Raw genomic sequence first — 24,633 nt, 5'->3', positions numbered from 1 at the left:
AAGCATTCATACAAAACCTTACTTTACATATTTTTATCCACAATAACATTGTATACAACCAGTTGATCAATTACTTATTCTTTGGGGGTTCAATAGGTGACCAGACAGCAAGTGTTAAAAATCAGGACAGTGGAGTGTGTGGGGGTAATAGGATCCTTAAGACAAAGCCCTGAATATTGGAACATCTGGTGACTTTAGGGTCCAGACCTCCCTCCCCCTCCACCCCTGTTCTCTCCTTGGATTGTCTGGACCCTCGTTGCTCCATTTGACTTTTGATTCTAATGTATTTCACTTCCTGATTCTCATGCTCTAGCACATTGGTGGCAGTTGAATTCACAACACTGCATGAGAATGGTTAAATACCTTCTCCACCACACTAAAAAGTCTTAACTTTTTTTTAATAAAAAAGCCATGAAAACATTTCTATTCACATTAGCTTTGGTAAATTATGGGGCTTGTAGGTGAGATGAGGCACTCCACAGTATCACACCTGGAAAGATGCACACACCTGAGCTGAAGGAAGTACATTTTTATTTAATGAGCATAGTTTGAAATCAGAACTTAAGTAAAACACTTTAGAACAGATTATGATGAGATTCTGGTGTATCAGTACAGCAGAACTCCAATCTAACTGGGACTGGGGCCAGATCGGATAATCAAAAATTCAGATAACAGACAAAGAGCTTTCTTTACTTATCTTTCAGGATTAAGGAAGTGTGAGGTTGCAGCTCCAGTCTAGAGGTCATAGGAGAGATCACCCACTTCTGGACCTGGAGTCAGGCTCAGCTAAGGTTGCTTTCCCCACTCTTCCCATTGGGAGTCATTTAATCTTGCAATCCTGCTCTTCAGCATTAAAGCCCTTGCTTGTTAAGTAAACACTACCATATTTCCTGAATGGCTGCAGTGTTTCCTTTTTGCAGGAGCAGCACCTCTTGAATGTACATAATTAGAAAGCCAGGGCTTCTCTTCCAATCAGGTCTCTCAGAGTCAGCACCACTGGCTTTGGGTCGTTAATTTCAGGCTAACAGATATGCTAGTTGTTTGGTTAATGGAGAGAGCCGGATAATGGAGGCTCAAATAAATGGGATTCTACTGTATATGATGTGTAGAGATCACCATAGTGAGGAAGTCTAATGATACTGGGGTTGAGAGCAGAATAAAATGAGTCACTAGACATATCGGTCTGATCCAAAGCTTGTTGAAGTTAATGAGTGTCTTAACATGCATTTTAAAAGGCTTTAAATTAGAGGTCTGCTCGAGCCTAATTTTGAAGCCTGGACCTAGATCTAAACTGGACCCAAGCTCATCCAACCAAGTCATTTTCGACCTAACCCTTCACCCTGAACCTGAGTCGGTGCCACCACCATCCCCCTGCCTGTTGGTTTAGCGCAGCAGTGGGTGTGTGCATTAGCTACTGCTGGGAATGCTGGAACAATTTTTATAGGTGGGGGGACTGAGAGCCATTGAACCAAATTGTAAGCCCTGTATTATAATGGAAATCACTTCAAGGCAGGTGATGTGGAAGCATCCCCCACACCTCTAGTTCCAGCACCTATGGCTTCTGAAAGTCCTGTGCCTGCTGGCCATTGCCCTCCGCTGTGCTTTATGTGCTGCAGAGTGAGAGGTGCTGTGACTCACCGACACATTTAATTCTGCAGCACACACAGGCAGAAGTAGGAGAGCCGACTCAAGCCCAAGAGAGTTGGGTGGTTTTCCGACCCAAACCTGACACTTGTAGTTGAGCCCCATTGGGTTTGGATTGGGTTGCAGGTTTCTGCTTTGAATCAGGGCCATATAGCTTGATTTTAAGAGATGTCAACCATCTGCAGCTCTCATTAAAATACACTGGGTGCCCATCTCAAAATCAGGCCTATATTGCCTGGAGTTCTGCCAAAGTGGGAATGGAAGATCCCGCTGCTGTAGGGGTGTCTGATGTTGCACTGGGGTTCCCATACTGGTTGGTGCTGAATATGTCCTTTAACAAATTAGCTTAGAGCTTTTCCCACTTGTGCCTTTTTGTGTCATGCTCCATAGATGACAATGTTTTCCCATTTTCCTTGTCCATCAGTTCCCACAGATTGATTTGTAGTGTTTCAACCTATGATTTCTTCTGGTTTCTTGGGTTATTTAGTAGTTCAGGATGTGGCTTTATGTTCTGCTGCTAGATGGGTTGTTCATAAGCTTCCTTGAACATGAGTTGCTCTTTTCCCTCTATTTGGGAAAGGAGAGGGGGGGGGGAGAGGACAGAGGAAAAAAGGTCTGTCCCAAAGGCCCAGATCCACAAAGGTATTTAGGCTTCTAACTTCCATTGAAATCAATGGAAGTTAGGAGCAAATACCTTTGTAGATCTGCATCAAAGTAATTTTTAAACATGTTGTTATTGGGTAGAAATGTGTGTTCACTCCCAATGTTGCCTAATTGCAAGGGCAGTGTCAGGAGAGGAAACTATCTGATGATGCCGGTGGACACCTTTATGCACAAGAACATGTTCAGCCAGATAAAAGCACTTTTGAACGCTGAAAGATGATCGTCACTGCTGAGATGATTGTTCACTGGTATGATTCAATTAGTTTTTAATGAGACAGTGGAAATAAATGCCTGCCATATAAATTGGTGCAGAAACTGGATTAGTTGATGCCTGATAGATGTTGCACAGTGACGGTGGCAGACTGAGAGAGACCAGAAAGTGACAGCTAAACTATTATCTCAGTTAAACATTTGTGCAGACTCTCAGCTGTCATGTTGCTGCCTGGGCCGCTGCCGGCTGCCCCTCAAAAATAAGCTTTGCCTCATTTTTCATAGTTTTGCTTTATGACTTTGAAATGGATGTGATCACCCTAGCGGCCAGCTAAGGCTTTTGCGCCAGCCAACATCACAGATGGCGCTGACCGCACAGTAGCAGTGCTCCAGGGTGAACGTCAGGGAGAGCGGGGGGAGCGCGGCATCGCCTCCTCAGGCAGCTCCCGCCCTTCTTTGGCGGGGGGGGGGGGGAGAGGGCGCCCCCTCCTATTCAATCCACGTTAACTACCGCTAGAGGAACCGCTGCCGCGCAGCCCTCGCCCCTGGCTTCGGGCGGCCCTGCCTCCTGGGGCCCCGCAGCTGACCCCTCAAGCCGTGACGGGGCTGGGGCAAATACAAACCTCCCGCAGGCTGCAGCAGCCCCCAGCTCAGGGGGCGGTACCAGCGCATGCGCAGGAAGCCGGGTGTGAGCCGGCCGGCAGCAGTGCGTAGAGCTAGCGGGAGCTCCCAGCCGGCCCCATGGTGCGGCAGCTGGGTAGCGGCGGCGCTGCTGCTCCCCCCGTGGGAGGACGGGAGCCGGCGCCGCCGCGGAGCGAGGAGGAGGATGCGGCGGGCGCGGGACAGCACCGCCAGTGCCAGGCGGGCGCCATGGAGGCGGCGGGCGCCCAGGAGCCCGGAGGCGGCGGCTGTAGCTGCTGCTCAGCCTCATCCCGGCCGTGCTGCAGGCTCCCGTGGGCACGGAAGACGCCCGGTGAGGAGGGAAGCCCGGCTGGCGGGGGAGGGGAGTTGTGCCCTGCCCTGCGGGGTGGGCTCCCCGCCCCTCGGGGGGACACTGCCAGGCGGAGGAAGCGGATACCAGGGCACATCCGACACGGTGACTGGGCGCAAACGGTGCTCCTCGGCCGCTCCCCCGAGGGCGCCAGGCAGACGGGTGCCCGATCCCTGGCCCCAGGGCCAGCGCGGCCGCTGTCTGCCTCCGCCTTCGCGCGGGCTAACGGCCAGCGAGCCCTTCGCGCTCCGAGCTCGCTCCCCGGCCTCGACACTCGCCCGCAGGCGCGCTGGGAAGCAGCCCAACGTCGGCTTTCCACCGTGTTGGGCAACCACAACCCCCATGACACGCGGCGGTTGAGAATGGGGACACGTAGCCACCCGCTTTTGGACATTTTGGTCTCAGGTCTCCTGTTCCCTTCATGCTCTCTGGTTTGTCCCATTCCCTCGGGTTAAAACAGTCTTAATTCATTAAAGGTACAAGTATAGAGAAGTGAAGTCAGGTTGCTTGGAGCCACCATCTTAGCTATCCTTAGCACTATATAACAAAGGGCTTTAAATTAGGATCCTCTCCTAAGAAGACCCCTCAGCATTCTGCACAGGTACAGAAATATCACTGTCCATTTTACATACTGGGAAACAAGGACACAAAAAGCTTAAGTGACCTCTCCTGCCCAAGGCCACCCAGCAAGTGAGTGTCCAGAAGACTGAGAAAGTCCTGGAATTTCTGGTTCCTAGCTTAGTGTTCATTTAACAAGACTGAACTTGCCTTACCCTTCTGTCAAAGTCTGCTTTTGTTTTACCAAGCACTGAGATTGGCTTCCATAGAGCTTATCTTGTGGGGAAAACCGGTGTAGAGGGCATTTGTTCTTAGATTGTAAACTTTGTGTGCCAGTTTTGAATGCTGAGTAAATTAAAATGACTTAGAGATCAAGGACAATGAACTTTGGCCATGTGAGCAATATTTTCTGAACCATACTCTGCTTATAATGAAGAAGTATGAGGGAAAATCCACATACTTATGAGGCTTCATTGGTAATACCGATATTTTACTTCACTTTATTTTCTCTGATAGTCTGTGAGGTCATTTTTACATTTTATATTTGGTTATTTTGATTAGAGCCCCATGAAATTCTTTATTTTTCTTTTCTTTTTTGGATTTTTTTGTTTCATTTTATTCATATGGGTGGGTCAGGTCCTGCTTCCTTTGGGGATGGGGGTTGGAGATCCTGCACTCACCCTGCTCTCCAGGTTCACCCAGTTTCTCAAGCTGCCCATGGGATCACAGTGCCACTCACTCAAATTCACCCCCCCCCCATCATGATGACCAAAGGGCAGCCTGGTCAAAGCTGAGTTGTGCTACAATCCCATGCCCAGAACAGGGAGCTAGACCCAGCCCTGTGGGGCAGGAGCCATCAGTGTGGGAGAATTTTTCATTTTATTTAATTTTATACATTTTTTGTTTTTCATTTTATTTTGCAATTGTGAAAAACATGGGGCTCTAGCCATGATCCTGTGAAGACTTATGCAAGTGCTTAACTTTAAGAATATGAGTACTGTAGATGGGTGCTTCACTGACTGAGCGGTATTATAAGCAAGGGTCCATATCCCGAGCTTGTCTCCTGGAATTTGGGAAGTCTACAGACACAAACTTATTCCTGCAGCTTTCCTTAGGTCTGCCAGATAACTCCTCTCTCATGAGCATCCTAAGACATGAAGGTTAGGAGCTCTTCTTCTGACCTTCCCTGCCTTCAGGCCTTGGAGAGCATTCTTGGTCAATGTCCTTTACCTTCTCTTGCCACCTCTCAACTGCCCATTCAGTTTTGTTTTGTAACCTAAGCATTATTTTTATTTGTACATATTTTGCAAGTATAACAATTACACATATGAAACTTAGACATATTAAATGTAAATGCTCATAGTTTACAAGAAAACTGAGTGGGGCAGGGGTCAGGAGGTACCTGTCTAGAGCTTAAAACAAGGGCTGGAGATTGTCTAAGGGACTGGGGAGTGGAGCTGATTAGTGAACAGAACTAGGGAAACTAATTCCCTAGAAGCTGCTGTAACACCTGCTCTGTTTAAATCTTTACACATCTAGTAGAGAAAGCTCAGGTGTCATTTAAAGCTTTCTTTGCCCAGTTCTCGGAGCTTTTCAAGCTGCTAGGCAATGATATTTTTGAACTGAAAGCATGTTTGTTTGAGTGGTTGAGTGTCATGGTGGTAGAGGTTAATATTTGCAGACTGCTATTGAGTTGGATAGGAATGTTGCCTTACCATACTTTCTTTTTGGTATGTACTTTGAAAGAAAATAAACTTGAACAACTTTAATTCTCATGTGGGGAGGGAGGGTCTTATTTAATTTTATTAGTATTAGTGTATTGAGAAGCACTGTCTTATTTCGTAAGTTCTTGCTTTGGTAATCTGAGATACCACCGTTTTCAATTCTAGTGTTTTCTGATACCTTTTTATTTTTCTGACAGTCCAGTGTTAGGTCACGATGGAGGAGTGCATTTTTCAGACATGCATAGTACACTGGATAGATTACTAAAGCTAAGAGTTCCCAGAAAATTTTCTTTGAAGAAAACAGATCGTAAGCTTATACCAGATGTGGGAATTCTTGCTTTAATTTGATGGGCTATTCGCTTCAGGGTTCCCATTATTTTGGTTGACTTCTACTTTTTGTAGTAATCAAACATGCTACCGTGCAGGAAATAAGAATTTGATATTCTGTTTTTGTGCTTCACTCCCTGGACCAGCATGGGTTTAGATTTCCTCTTTCAGCTGTAGGTCACTATGAGTCTCTTTACTTTAATTTAATATCTCAGACAACAATTTTGAAGCAAGTGTGTGTGAGAGACAGAGAGAGACTGACTGACTGACTTGCACAATGGGGATAATTACAAATTTTATACTGGTCTTCAGTTGCTAAAAATCCTGGGCTAGTGCCAGAATAGCATAGAGGGATTCATAGATTCTAGGACTAGAAGGGACCTCTAGAGGTCATCGAGTCCAGTCCCCTGCCCGCATGGCAGGACCAAATACTGTCTAGACCATCCCTGGTAGACATTTATCTAACCTACTCTTAAATATCTCCAGAGATGGAGATTCCACAACCTCCCTAGGCAATTTATTCCAGTGTTTAACCACCCTGATAGTTAGGAACTTTTTCCTAATGTCCAACCTAGACCCCCCTTGCTGCAGTTTAAGCCCATTGCTTCTTGTTCTATCCTTAGAGGCTAAGGTGAACAAGTTTTCTCCCTCCTCCTTATGACACCCTTTTAGATACCTGAAAACTGTGATCATGCCCCCTCTGTCTTTTCTTTTCCAAACTAAACAAACCCAATTCTTTCAGCGTTCCTTCATAGGTCATGTTCTCAAGACCTTTAATCATTCTTGTTGCTCTTCTCTGGACCCTTTCCAGTTTCTCCACATCTTTCTTGAAATGCGGTGCCCAGAACTGGACACAATACTCCAGCTGAGGCCTAACCAGAACAGAGTAGAGCGGAAGAATGACTTCTCGTGTCTTGCTCACAACACACCTCTTAATACATCCCAGAATCATGTTTGCTTTTTTGCAATAACATCACACTGTTGACTCATATTTAGCTTGTGGTCCACTATAACCCCTAGATCCCTTTCTGCCGTACTCCTTCCTAGACAGTCTGTTCCCATTCTGTAGGTGTGAAACTGATTTTTTCTTCTTAAGTGGAGCACTTTGCATTTGTGTTTGTTAAACTTCATCCTGTTTAACTCAGCCCATTTCTCCAATCTGTCCAGATCATTTTGAATTACGACCCTGTCCTCCAAAGCAGTTGCAATCCCTCCCAGTTTGGTATCATCCGCAAACTTAATAAGCGTACTTTCTATGCCAATATCTAAGTCGTTGATGAAGATATTGAACAGAGCCGGTCCCAAAACAGATCCCTGCGGAACCCCACTCGTTATGCCTTTCCAGCAGGATTGGGAACCATTAATAACTCTCTGAGTACGGTTATCCAGCCAGTTATGCACCCACCTTATAGTAGCCCCACCTAAATTGTATTTGCCTAGTTTATCGATAAGAATATCATGCGAGACCGTATCAAATGCCTTACTAAAGTCTAGGTATACCACATCCACAGCTTCTCCCTTATCCACAAGACTCGTTATCCTATTGAAGAAAGCTATCAGATTGGTTTGACATGATTTGTTCTTTACAAATCCATGCTGGCTGTTCCCTATCACCTTACCACTTTCCAATGTTTGCAGATGATTTCCTTAATTACTTGCTCCATTATCTTCCCTGGCACAGAAGTTAAACTAACTGGTCTGTAGTTTCCTGGGTTGTTTTTGTTTCCCTTTTTATAGATAAGCACTATATTTGCCCTTTTCCAGTCTTCTGGAATCTCTCCCATCTCCCATGATTTTCCAAAGATAATAGCTAGAGGCTCAGATACCTCCTCCATTAGCTCCTTGAGTATTCTAGGATGCATTTCATCAGGCCCTGGTGACTTGCAGGCATCTAACTTTTCTAAGTGATTTTTAACTTGTTCTTTTTTTATTTTATCTGCTAAACCTACCCCCTTCCCATTAGCATTCACTATGTTAGGCATTCCTTCAGACTTCTCAGTGAAGACCGAAACAAAGAAGTCATTAAGCATCTCTGCCATTTCCAAGTTTCTTGTTACTGTTTCTCCTCTTCACTAAGCAGTGGGCCTACCCTGTCTTTGGTCTTCCTCTTGCTTCTAATGTATTGATAAAAAGTCGTCTTGTTTCCCTTTATTCCTGTAGCTAGTTTGAGCTCATTTTGTGCCTTTGCCTTTCTAATCTTGCCCCTGCATTCCTGTGTTGTTTGCCTATATTCATCCTTTGTAATCTGTCCTAGTTTCCATTTTTTATATGACTCCTTTTTATTTTTTAGATCATGCAAGATCTCGTAGGGGTGGGTGGTTCCGGGGAGCAGTCAGGGAAAAGGGGGCGGTTGGATGGGGTGGAGGTTCTGCGGGCAGGGGGTGGTCAGGGGATGGGGAACGGGGGAGGTTGGATAGGCATGGGAGTCCCGGGGGGCCTGTCAGGGGGCGGGATGTGTGGATGGGGTCAGGGCAGTCAGGGGACAGAGAGTGGGGGGGAGGGGTTGGATAGGGGACGGGGTCCCGGGAGGGGGTGGTCAGGGGACAAGGAGCAGGGAGGGGGTTGGATGGGTTAGGGGTTCTGAGGGGCCAGTCAGAGGGTGGGAAGTGGTAGGGGGCAGGGGACAGGCTGTCTGGGGAGGCACAGCCTTCCCTACCCAGCCCTCCATACTGTTTCACAACCTCGATGTGGCCCTTGGGCCAAAAAGTTTGCCCACCCTGTTTTAGATAGTATAGAGCAGTTTCTTAACCTTTGCGCCATGATCCCAAGGAGGGTCAAAATGGGTTGTGAACAAACTTTCTTAATTAAATATTACAAATTCCTATTTTGATTCTTTGTTGCTTGTTAGCCAACCTTCTGCTGTGTCCTGCCACATTGTTCCTTCTGCTCCATGAGATCTGTAAGCCTCCCTGCCTCCCCCAATGTCTAGGAGGAGACATCTTTAATCACAACTAACTACTTTAGAGAGTGGCTGTTCCATTTATTATCTTAACACCATAACATATTATGCTTTTTGATATCTACAATCATTTTTTCCCTTCTAATGACATTAGAACTCCTTGCTTATATTGTACCCTTGTGAGTCTAACCTTCCTTCAATTAACAGCTCAGTGAGTAGAGTGTTCATCTTTAGGGGGGAGGGATAGCTCAGTGGTTTGAGCATTGGCCTGCTAAACCCAGGGTTGTGAGTTCAATCCTTGAGGGGGCCACTTAGGGATCTGGGGAAAAATCAGTACTTGGTCCTGCTAGTGAAGGGAGGGGGCTGGACTCAATGACCTTTCAAGGTCCCTTCCAGTTCTAGGAGATAGTAGTGGTTTTTTTATTTTGCAAAGAGATCCTGCTTTCTCTGGAGCCATGTTGCAGGTCACCAGCAGTTCATCTCCACCCCTTTTCCCATTTTGTGAATCACTGGGGGACATGGAAGGAGACAGGAAAAGAGAGAAAAATGTCACTGAAGCGTGCCTGAAGTAGCAGGGAGCCTCAAGACCAGCAAAGAAGCAGAGTTAGGGACCTTCTTAAGGGAGGAAACTGGAAGAGGGAATCAAATGAGTTCAAACTGGGATGAAACTCCTCTGTCTATAGAACTGGCAAAGATGCAAGGACTGTTTAACAAGACCATGACAATTGAACACTTGACCTGTTTTAAAATTACTTTAATTAAAAATCTTTCCATTTTGGTATCTGTTACAAGAAAATATTGGTAAACCCCCAAAACTCCAGAAATCCATAGAATAGATTTAAGGGGGTTGTGTTATGATGAAATGTGCATTGCTTTATACTTGTTAAGGATAATGAATGTTTGTTTATGTAGACAATATAAGTTTCATGTTATACTTAGTCATTTCCTTGATTTTAAGTGCTTAGGTTTTTTAGATGATGTGATAGGTAACTGTTGTCAGTTAGCAACCTTAACTGGCTTTTTAAACAAAGGATTTTATCTTTGGAATTTTAATGAAGTAAGGTGGCATATATGCCTTAAGGTTCAATGTTTCATGACTTGGCAGGAACCAGTACACGTTCACAGCCAGTTATATTTTGTAAGCCTCGAACCTGGAGCAGTTGTCAGAAAGAAACTGATCCATGTAATCCAGTGGTCCCCAAACTTTTCACATCATGCCCTCCCCCCAGACAAGGGTTAAGGGGGCCAGGAGCAGGCCCACGGCTGGGGGCCAAGGTGGGGGGCCGGGCTGGGCTGGGGCCGGGAGTGGAGCCAGGGCTGGGGATTGAGGTGAGGGGTGGGGCTGGGAGCGGAGTAGCGGTTAGGGGCTAGTAGTGCAGCTGGGGGCAGGGCTGGGTGGTACTCCCCCCTTTCTTCCCCCCCATGGGGGCTGGCCTGGGCCTTGCCATGCCCCCTGAATGTTCCTCCATGCCCCCCTAGAAGGGTGTGCCCCACAGTTTGGGGACACTGATGCAGTGAATTTCTCAAATTACAATCAAATATTTTGATATTAGCCAAAAGTGTAAACCACCTGAGCTGACAATAAAATATGATTTGTAAGGAGTGTAATGGCATTATGTATTGAATTTCACCTCCTATACATCATATCTAAGAAAATATTAATAAGGGACTATGTGGTGGACACAAATGACTTGGAATATAATTACAATGAATAAAAGTGGTAGTTTTCTCTGTTTCTTTTGCCTTCCCACCACTTGCTGCTTCCCTCATATAACTACATCATTTGGACAATCATATGGTATTTTCAAATACAACTGAAAAACCTACCATTAGCTAAATTACTATTAGTTACTAACTGGAATTTATTATGTGTTGCAGGAACAAAGAAGAAATTCACCTGCCCAGGACTTGGCCTGTTTTATACCATATTGTCTGCCTTCCTTTTCTCAGTGGCTTCTTTATTTCTTAAAAAAATTGAAGATGTACATTCAGTGGAAATCAGTGCATTTCGATGTGTTTTCCAAATGACATTTGTTCTTCCTGGTTTAATATACTACAAGTAGGTATTGTGTCTAAATACAAAATCTTGTGAGGTACCTAATGTTCTGTAGGTAATATTATATCCACAGCTATCATTAACGAAATTGGAGAGTAAATCTGACTGCAAGTATTATTTTAATTCAGGCTTTAATTGAAGAAGTGAAATGTCTCAAGGAACATTTGTAACTTCTCACTAAATAAATGGCATTGTCATTAAGAAAACATTGAGATTCAGAAAACATCTCTGAGGTTTTTAAGGTCAGGCTTGACAAAGTCCTGGCTGGGGTGATTTAGTTGGGGATTGGTCTTGCTTTGAGCAAGGTGTTGGACTAGATGACCTCCTCAGGTCCCTTCCAACCCTGATATTCTATGATTCTATGAAATATTTTGAGCCTCTGAGCAGTAGGAGAAGGGATTATTCCAAAAATACTTCACTGAAACTCTGAGATATCCTTAAAAATAGAAAGTCATTAGTAGGATTTCTCTTTATATTATTTTCTATGGGGTCATTTTGCAAGCAGTACTACAATGCCTAGCACAATGGGATCTTGATTCTGATGGAGGCCTCTGGGTGTTACAGTAATCCAAAAAAATCTCTGTAGAGAGCCAAATTAAGGTATTCTGACAGTTTCATGATGAAAAGTCCCTCATTTGAGGGTATGAATGTAGTGAAATGTAATTAAATGTTTGATTATGAATCATCAGACAATGAGATCAATGTGATTATATCTTTGTTTTTCTTTCATTTTCAGAACAGGTTTCTTGGGACCAAAAGGTAAACGAGTTTTTCTTTTCTTTCGAGGATTTCTTGGCTCTGGTGCAATGATTCTTCTCTACTATGCTTTCCAAGTAATGCCTCTAGCTGATGCCACTGTTATAACTTTCAGCAGTCCAGTTTTTACATCATTGTTAGCCTGGATATTTCTCAAGGAGAAATACAGCCTTTGGGATCTTCTTTTCACTCTCTTTACAATCACTGGAGTGGTGCTTATTGCAAGACCTCCTTTTCTATTTGGATCCAGTTTTACAGGGATTGAAGGAAGCTATACAAATCATCTTAAAGGAACAATAGCTGCTGTTATAAGTGCAGTATCAACAGCTTCAACTTTTGTTATATTAAGAAAGATGGGAAAATCTGTGAATTATTTTTTGTCTATTTGGTATTATGCAGTAATTGGATTAATTGAATGCATTGTAGCACTGTTTGTAATAGATGAATGGACTTTACCATATTGTGGTACAGATAGATTTCTCCTAATATTAATTGGACTGTTAGGGTTGGGGGGTCAGATATTTCTCACAAAAGCATTACAGATAGAGAAGGCTGGTCCTGTTGCCATAATGAAAACAATGGATGTGGTGTTCGCTTTTATCTTACAGATTCTTTTTCTCAATCATCTGCCAACTTGGTGGACGGTGGGTGGTGCCCTTTGTGTAGTAGCCAGTAGCTCTGGAACTGCCATTCGTAAGTGGCAACAAAATTCAAAAAAGACTAAAGAAAATGAAATCTAGCAAATCAGACACTGTTTTGTTACAGAAATAAAGATAAGCATCATAATCTTGAAAAAACATTTTATAGTAAGATATATTTTATTTAAAATATTTCATTTATTTAACTCTATTACCAAATTCTCCCCAAGAAAAGTAGTCAGCTGACTTTCAAGCAGCATAGCAGATGTTTTAACTAGCTGGTTCTGCATATGCTACTCAGTGTCATACTGAGCAAGGCATTGGTGTATTTTCAGAGATCTTGCTGTCTCTCAGTTTCCTGATTGCTATCTTATACAGGCGGTAACTGTCTACAGAAGCTTATATTTTTCTTTCCCACAAACTAGTGTTGTTCTGTAAAAATTTTGGGCCTTATTCTCCATTTCTTACATCTTGTATGGTCACTCATCTTTAAAGTGGGAGTAAAAGTCTATCATTCTAATGTTGTAGTTTGCATTCACATACTACAAGTATAACTGAATAGAATAGGAGCAAGGCAGTGGAGTCTAATTATTTTTTCTTAACTCTACACAGGTTTTTTATTTTTAATCTTACAAGTGTTTAGTGACAGTTTCATGAATACACTTGCTCCAAGAAGTTAGGGCCCCATTCAGCAAAAAGAAACAACAACAAAATAATCCAGCTTCTGTACAACGGACGTGCGAGGCTAACTTTTAATTTAAAGTGACTTTCCCAATAGACCAAGTCACATTGACTTACTACTACTTTAGTTGCTACAATTTCAGTGATGAAAGAAAATGGTTCTTAGTATAGCCCAGTCAAGGCGCCTTCCCCACTCTGAACTTTAGGGTACAGATGTGGGGACCTGCATGAGAACTTCTAAGCTTAACTACCAGCTTAGATCTGGTCCGCTGCCACCATTCCCAATGTGCTAATTCCCTTCCCTGGGTAGCCTTGAGAGACTCTTCACCAATTCCCTGGTGAATACAGATCCAAACCCCTTGGATCTTAAAACAAGGAGAAATTAACCATCCCCCCCTCCTCTCTCCCACCAACTCCTGGTGGATCAAGATCCAACCCCCTTGGATCTAAAAAACAGGGGGAAATCAATCGGGTTCTTAAAAAGAAGGCTTTTAATTAAAGAAAAAGGTAAAAATCATCTCTGTAAAATCAGGATGGAAAATAACTTTACAGGGTAATCAAACTTAAAGAGCCCAGAGGACCCCCCTCTAGCCTTAGGTTCAAAGTTACAGCAAACAGAGGTAAACACCCTAGTAAAAGGTACATTTACAAGTTGTGAAAACAAAGATAAAAACTACCACGCCTTGCCTGGTTGTACTTACAAGTTTGAAATATGAGAGACTTGTTCAGAAAGATTTGGAGAGCCTGGATTGATGTCTGGTCCCTCTTAGTCCCAAGAGTGAACTCTCCCAAAACAAAGAGCATAAACAAAAGCCTTCCCCCCACCAAGATTTGAAAGTATCTTGTCCCCTTATTGGTCCTTTGGGTCAGGTGTTCGCCAGGTTACCTGAGCTTCTTAACCCTTTACAGGTAAAAGGATTTTGGAGTCTCTGGCCAGGAGGGATTTTATTATAGTATTGTACACAGGAGGGCTGTTACCCTTCCCTTTATAATTATGACAAGCCCTTTGTTAATTGACCATTTCTTATGCTACAAAATGTTATGCTGTAGTTGCACTATCCTTAATTCTATGCAAAAAATATATTTTATTTATATTTTTAGGTATTTAATTTAGATTTCTCAAAATGCCGTTCAATTTTTTTAATACTTTGTATACAAAGTATTTTTGTGAAAAAAAAGGTTGCACTTTTCTTGGCTGCAGTTATGTTGTTTAATGTTTTATTGTAAAACCTCCCATTTCTTGTTTCAGTAGCCAATGAAAGGTATTTAGAGATTCCACAAACAGCTCTGGTTAGCCAGCGTCATAGTGGAGAATATACAAAATGTACCCTGCACTCGTCACATGTCATCTTTAATGTTTGAAGACTTTTTGATAGCAATGACTATGGTAATATTAAAATATAGAGTTCAGTTTCCCAGTTGTATGGGCAGGAAGAGAAGATCACTATAATACATAGTGGTTTCCCAAATGGATTGTGATCTACTGGTGGGTCTCAGTCCAATAGACTTTTAAGATGGATTTAATTTTTACTTTGTTGAGACCCTTTACACTGTGCCCTGTGGAGTTTTTCAGTCATTTACATTGTTTCCTCTTTTGTGAAAGAGGAAAATCTTTTATACTCAGAACCCAAGAATACATCCTGTGTGTGGAAACTGACATAAAATAATGGATATAGTCTTATCTTGATGCACAGATATTTATACATGTTCCATCACTTTCATGAGAGAAATTGTTAAACAACTGTTGCATTCCACTCTGCGGTGGTTTGGGTGAAGTGATTCCTGCATGTATAACACTAGTAAAGTGCTTTAGGATGCTTCTAGAAGAAATAAGCCATATTTGTGTAAGATTGCCTCAGAATATATCCTGTGGACTTGAGGCTGCTTTTGTTGACGTCAAGACCAAACTCTAGGGAAAGGAATTAAGGAAACTTTTTTAAAAAGATGAAAATATAACTGATCCAGTTTCAACAATACAGAATCATAAGTATTATGGGGGATTGTCTCTTGTAGAAATTATGTTGAAAATGTTTGAATCACATATTGCCCCTGAATTATTATAAATTGATGTATATGATTTAGTAGCCTGCATTACTGAAGAGAGGTTTTGTTGTCTTATTGTATATGAAGATTTACTTAAATATAGAAAATATGCAGATCTGAAGACAGTTTATTGGTTTAGTAACTTTGGAACAAATCTTTTTCTCAAGTTTCCTTGTTCAAACCTTCACCTTAAGTGTAATTTACTGTCTATGGTAAATGAGATATAGCTAGTCAGTTTTAAAACTGAAATTTTCATTAATCCTTTGTTAGCATCTGTTAGCAAACTGGCCAAGTAATTTTTCTTTGTCCAAAGCTATGTAATTTCTTTGGGGTTCTCCATGACCATTCACACTCATTATTCCCCAACTTTCTCACAATATTGCATGTATAGAAAGAAGGAAAACAATAAACCTGGTTTTGCTGTCTGAACTACACATTTTTTGTTGTCTCAGATGTTTTAGGGCATGATGGTGCAAGGTGTTGAGTATCTGGGTACCTGCATCTCCCAATGAAATCAGTGGGAGTCTCAGGCATTCACTATCTTGCAAGATAGGGCTTATATTGTGTTCCTTTCTTTAAGAATCAAGCTAAGCAAATTTCTTTTATAACACTTTTTGCTCTTTAAAAAGGGCAATGCCTTCATTTGGATTTTAAAAATCTCTTAGATGGTGGTTGCTAAAACAACATGGAGAGGAAGACCTTGATTATAGTGATATTTAGTAGTGCTGATATATTTATTTGTCCTGTTTATAAAGCATGATTTTAGGCATCTACAACTTGCCTTTCCAGATTCATTTTTAATAGTGTAAATAATTTTAAGTATTGTATGGTTTTTGAAGCACCTCAAAATAGATTTTTTTTAAACCCATTTCAGATGCTTTTTTTCTTTATCAAACTATAGCTAAAAAGTTAAATTTTATGGACAGTTTTGAAGAAAATAGTTATGAAATGGCTAAAATAACTGCCTTAAAATGCAGTAGCTGCTGAAAGTGCTTCTCTTTTAATAAGTTATACTGGGCATTCAAATATCTGTTTTTTTCAGGCGCTTACACTGCAGACTTTAAAACTATATCAGGTTGAAATTTAGTTGTCAGGTAATTTTTCGGGCCCAAGTCGTTGTCTCCTCCCCCCCCCCCCCCCCAAAGAGTATTAATCTGGAAGGACATTTTTGAATTATAGAGCAACAAATTTCTCAGGATTTCAGGTGCTATTTTGCCAACCTCTAAATTAGAAATATGGCATTAATGTTTAACATCTTTTAGTGTCCTTTAAAATGTTTTTATTAAATTGGACAAATGTACTGTATTTCTTAGGAATTTTTTCTTAAGGAATATTATGCAATATTACTGCATCAAATTTTTATCATATAAAGGTCTATTGAAATCAATGGGACACTTGTAACCACTGATTTCAGTAGCTCCTAAATAGAAAAAATTATAAACAACTAAAATGTTGCCCTGCACAAAAATGCAGGGTCAAAAGACTAAATTTTTACTGGTGCATTGACCGGAGCACGTGCTATTTTACTAGGCAAAAATCCAATGAAATCAGCTGCCATGACTTCTGTGGGACTTTACAACCTTGGAGCCTTATTTGCCTGAATTATACTCAAGGCTTGTGGCCCAAAAATCTTCATATGGTGACTGTACAGCAGGCCAACATATCCAGGGTTTATTTGGTTGTGAAAAGCCCTAAAGAAAATCCAACTTCTGCACCAGAGTTTTAAGAACATGCATGAGGGAGAAACGGGATATACATGTAACTGAAGTCCCCGCATACTAAACTACCTGTCCACTGTCTCGTTCTCTTTCCTCCTAGTATCCTGGTGCTGGACAGGCTTTGGGAGTTACTGCACCAATAGTGTTTGAGTAACCCCTTGTATAGCACCACTGTTGAGTGATGTGAGTCCAAGCCAATTATGAGCTTTTTGCTGTCAAATCTTAAGTTGAAATCATGTTTTCCCACTTCCAAATGCTCAAATGTTGTTCTGCAATAGATAGAAGCTTCTTCCTCTAATTGCATGTCGTGATGAGATGGGCTTACCACTCTTGATCACCATTTGGTGGGAAGAAATCTCTTGTTGAGCTTTGTTCAGGAGCTGTCTGCTAGGGAAATGTTAATTTCTAGCTAGTCAGTCTCTTCAAAATTTCTCCCTTTGCTGACTGGCATTTAGTCAGCCAGGAGAATCTGTTTCCCAGTTCCAGTTTAGGGACTCCACTAAACGTGCAAGATACATCTCCAGCATTGGTCCCATAAGCACAATTGGATGCAATCATGGACTCTGGAAGGTGGCAGGGTTGGCAATGCTGGCAGCAAGAATGCAACATTGATTTTTGCCATTACATAGCTGCTATCAAGAGAGTTCAGTCTCTTGACTGTCAGCATGTCCAAAGAGGAGTGTGGTGCCTCTGTGGGCTTGCAGTTGGGGAAGTGATTTTGGGGCTCAATGTACCTCATGTACCACATCAGTATACAGGCCATACTGTATTGTCACTCGTACAGTATGTTGGAGTGGGTAATTTTATATACTACATGAGGTACAGTTTCACAAAAAATGGGGTAAAAATCAGATACCCCTAGCACTAATTGAAGAGTCTCTGTATCTATTATGTAGTTAAATGTCTGTGAAATCGTATGTTTTGTAGAAGTTACTGTTTCTGGTGTCTACTGATATATTTTTAAAAGATGATTTTAATTCCTGTATCTCGAAATGTTAAGAATATTTTCATAAGAGGTTTATATTTCATAATTGCTAATAAAATGAATATGAAGAATAAACAAGTTTGGTTTTCATTTGGTTAATAGAACAACTCTAAACATAACCTTTAACAAAGAACAGCTGATCAACCAGAGTCTATGGACCTAATTTTTAAAGGTGTTGAGCACCTACATCTCCAGTTAAAATCAATGGAAACTGTGGGTGCTCAGTATTTGTGAAAATCAAATCTATTTTTTCTGCTTCTGGTTTTCTTTTTAAACTTTGGGAATCAGGGCCTGATTACACTGAGTCCCTTGTAGTCATAGTCCATGCTTCACCTATTCTCAGAATGTAGTGGACAAATATTAGCTAAGCTTCCCTAATTAATTGTGCCAATATATTCAACAACTTGCATGCAACAACCTGACTCTGTTTCTGTGTCCTAACTGTACATCTATACACAAATACCCATTGCTGAAGTCTGTAGCAGAACTGCTGCAGACTATTTTTTATACTGTGGAACCCACTCCCTGAGCAGTGTATACAAATATTACACACAAACTATGTTAACATTAAGATTTTAAAGTCAAATACTCAAAAGTTAGGAAATGCCAGAATTAAGGTTTCCTGTGAAACCTTTGATCTTGGCATTTCTTAACTTTTGAGTGTTTAATCAGGTCATCTTGTGGTATGTATTATAATACAGTCTGTAATTACATGACCACAACTATTTTTCCCCTCACAGGATCCTACCCTCATCTAGTGTGCAGGACCAGTGGTACTGAATTAATGGATAGCTAGTCAATGTGTGACTTTAGGCCTTATCTATTGCACAATATTCAAATCCTGCTCTGAAGGCAGAATTTTTAATTTCTGCATGGGTTTTTCTATGGTGCTATTCACTGTAGTATCAAAGTACTTCACAAACATGAAGGAATTATCTTCACAATATGAGTTAAGGGGATATTATTGTCCTCATTTACAGATGAGGAGCTGAGGCACAGAGATTTAAAATCAAATGGATCAACTAATTTTGGGTGCCCAGTTTCAGATGACTAGAACCTGATTTTTCAAAGTAATTAGCATTATGTAGCACTGTGTTCAAATTGACTTAAGTTGTAGCTGTGAGTGCAAATTAAACCCCAGACTCTCAAGTCAAGCACCCAGAAAATGAGGAACACACAATTAATGACCACCTGTGAAAAATTTGGTTTAAGTGATGTGCCTAGCATCACATAGGAACCGTGTGACACAGGCAGGGATATCAATGCTCCAGAGCAGCAGTCAAGTATCGTAACCATGAGAGCAACCTTTCTCTTTCAGCAGTCCCTTGCCTCATTCACTTCACACTTTCCAGTTTCTGCAACAAATGAGGCAGTGCTCCTACAGACAATAGCCTCTTCAGGACACAACCCTGACTCATCCCCAGAGTAAGCCTATCGTGTACTGGGAGACAGAAGTGATACACAAAAAATGTGATCGTAACTTACACACAAGGGGCAAAATTAAGGTTAAGATCCAGGCTAAAACATTTTAAGTTATGTTAGCTGGCCATGTTTTTGTGTAGGCTCCCCCCAGGCTAAAACACAGACCGCTAACATGGCTTCAGATATGTCGGCCTTCATTTAAACACAATTTAAAGCCCTGTTAATTTTAACACAATTGAAAAACACCCTTTTTGCCTGTTAGGCACTGATAGCAATATCATTTTAACACAAGCAATGTACTTGGGTTAATTTAACTTCACACCACATCAACCTTCATAATCTATCCATTATGAAGTTCATGCTGTTTTATTAAAAATAGCACTTAATATGGTCAGTAAAGTTTAGAACAGCTTTTAAAGGAAAGGAAGTAACTTGCCATGGAAGAGTAGCTCTGCTGGCAATTGATATAATGGAAACTTTACAGATTTAGGTTGAAGTTATTTCTCATAAGAACACCATTACCTTTAAAATGAATACATTTAAATAACTAGATGTTTATAATTATAGCACCAGTTTTCTCTCAATCAGAATTTTACATCTGACCTAATTTGGGGAAGGGCTGAGCCATTTCAGACAAAACAGAAACACTCCTGATGCTTTATCAGTATCCTGGATCAACCCGGAAACCACTTAATATTTTGTGATCCAAGTGTCGCTTTCCATTTCTTATCTTCATGGAAAATTTGGAAGACAAGCCACAGTGTTCAAATGCCAGCCTTGTCCGATACCACACAAAAGCTACTCTAATTTTATTCAGATAACTCCTGAACATGTTAACTTCAGTATAGCGTTCCTGGATTGTGTTTAAAATTGCAGAATTGCACATTAGGCTTGTCTGCACTAGAGCAGTTTAGTGTTGAAACAGTCATTTACAGCTCTCCAGAATGCCTATAATACGTATCACATGCTTAACACAGTGCACAAAAGTTCACACAATGTTATGCACTTGCTTTGGGCAGGGCTAGGCTGTGTTACATCCACTGCTGCATACACCATTGCAGTGATAGCATTGTAGCAGGTACAATGATGCAATTAGCTCTCCCATAATGCTCCAGTACACCCTTCGCTGGCTGTATGCACGGCTGAGAGCAGCCAATGTGGTACTCAATTGGACTTATCAGTGGCCACCACCTGGTACCTTCAGCTAGGCTGCCAATAAAATAAATAAAACCTCACCTACCTGTCTTTCTAATAAAATCTTTATTTCTTACACTGAAAAAATTGCATCCACTTTTTAATCAAAAATGTCATTTTTGTATGTTTTTTCCATGTATTTGTTTTTGCAACATTTGAGAAAATATTTTATTGTAAAATGTTTATTTTGAATCTATATATTGTTTAACTTAAACTTCTATAACAGCATTCTTTTCTTTTTTCCCATTGTTTCTCCTGCAATGTGTTTTGCTTTTGTATGTTCATTAATGGCTATTAGCCAGGATGGGCAGGGATGGTGTCCCTAGCCGCCTTTTGCCAGAAGCTGAGAATGGGCGACAGGGGATGGATCACTTGATGATTATCTGTTCTGTTCATTCCCTCTGGGGCACCTGGCATTGGCCACTGTCGGAAGACAAGATACTGGGCTAGACGGACCATTGGTCTGACCCACTGTGACCGTTCTTATGTTCTTAAAGAAGGTTACAAAATGACAACTGCCTGAGCCTGTGCTTGATAGAATCTGTGCTTGTAATGTATGTCCCTGCCTGGCTGTGGCCTTACCTGGCAGCTATAGAGAAGCATTTCCTGAACTCTGGAGACCTTAAAGAGAAAACAAAGAGAGAGAAGGTTCATTATATAACAGGAAATTATTAATAGTATCAGTTTTGCTACCCAACACTTGCTCCTTTTCCCCCCTTCCCAAAAAATTAACTTAGCATATAGTGTCTTGTTCCTCCCATTCTCTGAGCATGTAGCATAACCCCTATAGTGACCTCTGTTACAGCTATGGCAGGAGGGAACTAATTCTAGGTTGAGGAGTCCTGTGGAGAATCCTGCTTCCTCTTGAACCTGGCCTTGGGGAGACCTTTTTCTGGATCCTATGGAGAAAATATTATCAGGAAAAAGGGAAGTTATTTACATCTCAAACTCCAATTACAAGGTATGGTCTCTATCTGTATTCCACCGTGGCTATGCATGCTCTCCTTGCACCTGAGACTGGAGAATTCTTGCAAGCAGTGTCTTTTGGTCAGCGCCTGCACCCCTTGCTCTCCTCATACTCCATACCAAGGGTATAATGGGCAGGGTGAATTGACTACAATTCCTTCACTATTGCGAATCTAGTCATGATCCAAAGCAGAGAGGAAGGACTGTGGGTAGAGGAGTACAATTGGAATCACACATCTTGAAGAACTCTAATTACAACGTAAAAAAAGTTCCCTTCTTTGAGTTCTGATACCTACGTGTATTCCACTATGGGTCATTAGCAGTATTCAGAGGGGAGGGAGAAGGGCAGAGGGCTCTGTGTGCTGCCCTTGCCTGCAGGGTCTGCCCCTCCCAGCTCCCATTGGCCGGGAACGGGGAACCGCGGCCAATGGAAGTTTCGGGGGTGGTACCCACAGGTGAGAGCAGCGCATGGTGGAGTCACCTGCCCCACCCCACCCCCAGGAGCCACTGCTGGACATGCTGGCCCCTTTCGGGTGCTGTGCGGGGCCAGGGCAGGCACGGAGCCTGCCTTAGCCCTGCTGCTATCCCGGAGCCGCTGGAGGTAAGCAGCGTCGGGCCGGAGCCCACACCCTGAACCCCTCCTGCACCCCAAATCCCTGCCCTGAGCCCTCAAACCCCCTGCCCTGAGCCCCCTCCTGCACCTCACACCCCCTCCTGCACCCCAACCCCTTGCCTTGAGCCCCTTCCTGCACACCGCAACCCCTCTCAGACGCCGCATTCACGCCCGCACCCCAACCCCCCTGCCCCAGCCCTACTTTCATGGCCCTGCATACAATTTCCCCACCCAGGTGTGGCCCTCAAGCCAAAAAGTTTGCCCACCCCTGGTCTAAGCCTTGTTATTTTGCAGTGTGGATGCAGCTCAGTCTGCAGACTCAGCCAGAGGTCTGTGTCATGCAGTATGTATTCAGTGTAGATGCTCAACTGCAGGCTTGGAAATATAGAGTCCACAGCCCTGGGTTTACAATGCAGTGCGGTGTATGCGTATCCATAGAGTCTATGTCAGCTAGATGGCAACCGGTGTATGTTATGGCAAGGATGGTGGGTGACACTAAACTAATGAGAAAAAGCTTTGTCAGCTGAATCACAGCACTGTATATCAGCAACATATGCATCAATATTGCTCCAAATAGGCAGCTAGCTCTTGGTTAAGCAATGGCTTTGTGCAAAACACTCCCACAGTCAAAGCCACAGTCACCAGTCCTGCCTATTAGGCAGAGGAAAACTTAGACCTGCTTTTAATTTCATAGCCCTGCTAGCGCACAGCAATTTGCCAACTATTTAGAGGGCTGTCCGTGGATCTTGAGAGGAAGAAATAGCCCTAAGAAAACATTATATACATTTTCTTTGTAATAAAGACTATGAAATTCTTTAAACTACAGTCCTTTCTTTATATTACAATGCATATACCTCCTTTCTAACAGTAGATGGTGCTAGATCTAACCCTAATGAATCTAAAAAACTGCTCAAGGGTATGAATTTAAACACAAAATTCAGGTCATTCAAAAGTTAAGATTTGCTCATAGTGACTTAGCACTATTGTACATATTGTATGTTATGATCTAAGTTTCAGTTGGCCTAAATTGGTGTCAAAACACTTGTTTTAAATTACTGTATGCAGTATATGCCATTTTTCAGTTAATATGCTTCCAATCTAGATGCATGGAGCCATGTGCTCCTCTCTACTGTTCAAAGCAAAGGATAGCAAACTGCACCTGGAAGCCAGCAGAGACTCCTCTGCATTCTCCCATACTCCTAACAACATCCCACACCCTGACTTAAATTAAAAACCTGTATCCACAGGGTAGGGGCACATTGGCAGTGCCATCTCTGAAATTTGTCCTTTGTCCTAAACAGTCCTTGGGAATATGCTGTGTGCTACTACTTAGGCAAGGGCTATAAGTGTTTCAGATCCTATTTCCTAAGGCTCTCGCTCTAGACGGGTGTGCCAGATGCCTCCAACTGCCAACCATTTCCCTTGGCCCTTACCCATCCTGTCTCCATGACCCACTCCTCCCCACCTGCTGTAGTACCTTCCCCTCCCAGTGATTTATATTCTTCCAAAGCAAAGAAGCTACAGGTTCACTATTAGCAAATTCATCATACTGCCCTCTATTGGCTTATTACTGCTCAGGGATTCATTGCAATGTGTTATGTTCCTAGGCCCTGATTCAGCACAGAGCTTAATCATGCATTATTTCTCTCTTTGCTGAGCCTGGGGAAAGAGGGCCTTAATGGCTGGGTGCTTATGTTGCTTTGTAATTTCTAAACTACACCTCTACCTCGATATAACGCTGTCCTCGGGAGCCAAAAAATCTTACCGCGTTATAGGTGAAACAGTGTTATATTGAACTTGCTTTGATCCACCGGAGTGCGCAGCCCCGCCCCCCTGGAGCACTGCTTTACCACGTTATATCCGAATTCGTGTTATATTGGGTCGCGTTATATCGAGGTAGAGGTGTATTAAACAAGTTGTTTTTTTATTTCAAACTCATATCAACTTAAATGGGCTTCAATCGCATCAGTTTCAAAATCAGCAGAACTTGAAGGATTCTGAACTAGCAGACTAGAAAGTATCTTCCATGCATTTCTGGTATTGACTGAAGTTTAAATATTATCTTGGAAATCAACATGGATCACTTTAAAAGTAAAGAACAGCCTCTCTAAGGAAGGAGGGTTATATTGAAATGAGAGAACTGCAAGGTGGGAGAGGAATTTTTGATGAATGAGCATGAGGGGCCATGGCAAAGACACAACTGCTTATTGGCACCAGCAGGTGTCACTATAATAGAATTTGTTTTGATAGTTGTCTGGGCAATTTACAAACATGAACAGAGAATAAAAGGGAGTTTAGAATTACTTGTAAATTGTATGATTAAAGCACCTTGCTCTGTTGCAAAATACCTAACTACTTTATATTTTTATTTTCAAAATAAAATTACAAGAGGAAATATACATTCCCATTAAGGTACCATAAAACCTATTCAACCACAATCAGGTGCTGATCAGGAACTGAGAGAAAAAGCCTTTTATTAAAAAAAAAAATCATTGTGAAGGTCTACCTATTTATGGAATTTCTTCATTTATTTTATGCAATTTAA

At 42.0% G+C, this 24,633-nt stretch overlaps 1 protein-coding gene across 1 annotated transcript; it reads left to right on the top strand.

Annotated features, from left to right (window-relative positions):
- Positions 1–3,232: 3,232 nt before the first annotated feature.
- Positions 3,233–16,325, top strand: SLC35G1 (solute carrier family 35 member G1). The gene is made up of 3 exons (XM_054035963.1): positions 3,233–3,490; positions 10,895–11,075; positions 11,809–16,325. The coding sequence occupies exons 1-3, from the start codon at positions 3,259–3,261 to the stop codon at positions 12,566–12,568; spliced, it is 1,173 nt and encodes a 390-aa protein (XP_053891938.1). The 5' UTR covers positions 3,233–3,258; the 3' UTR covers positions 12,569–16,325.
- Positions 16,326–24,633: the final 8,308 nt, after the last annotated feature.

The sequence above is a fragment of the Malaclemys terrapin genome, chromosome 7, assembly GCF_027887155.1.
Source record: "Malaclemys terrapin pileata isolate rMalTer1 chromosome 7, rMalTer1.hap1, whole genome shotgun sequence".
Classification (NCBI taxonomy): Eukaryota; Metazoa; Chordata; order Testudines; family Emydidae; genus Malaclemys; species Malaclemys terrapin.
Note: the sequence above shows the minus strand (reverse complement) of the source record. Positions and strands in the feature narration are given on the sequence as shown.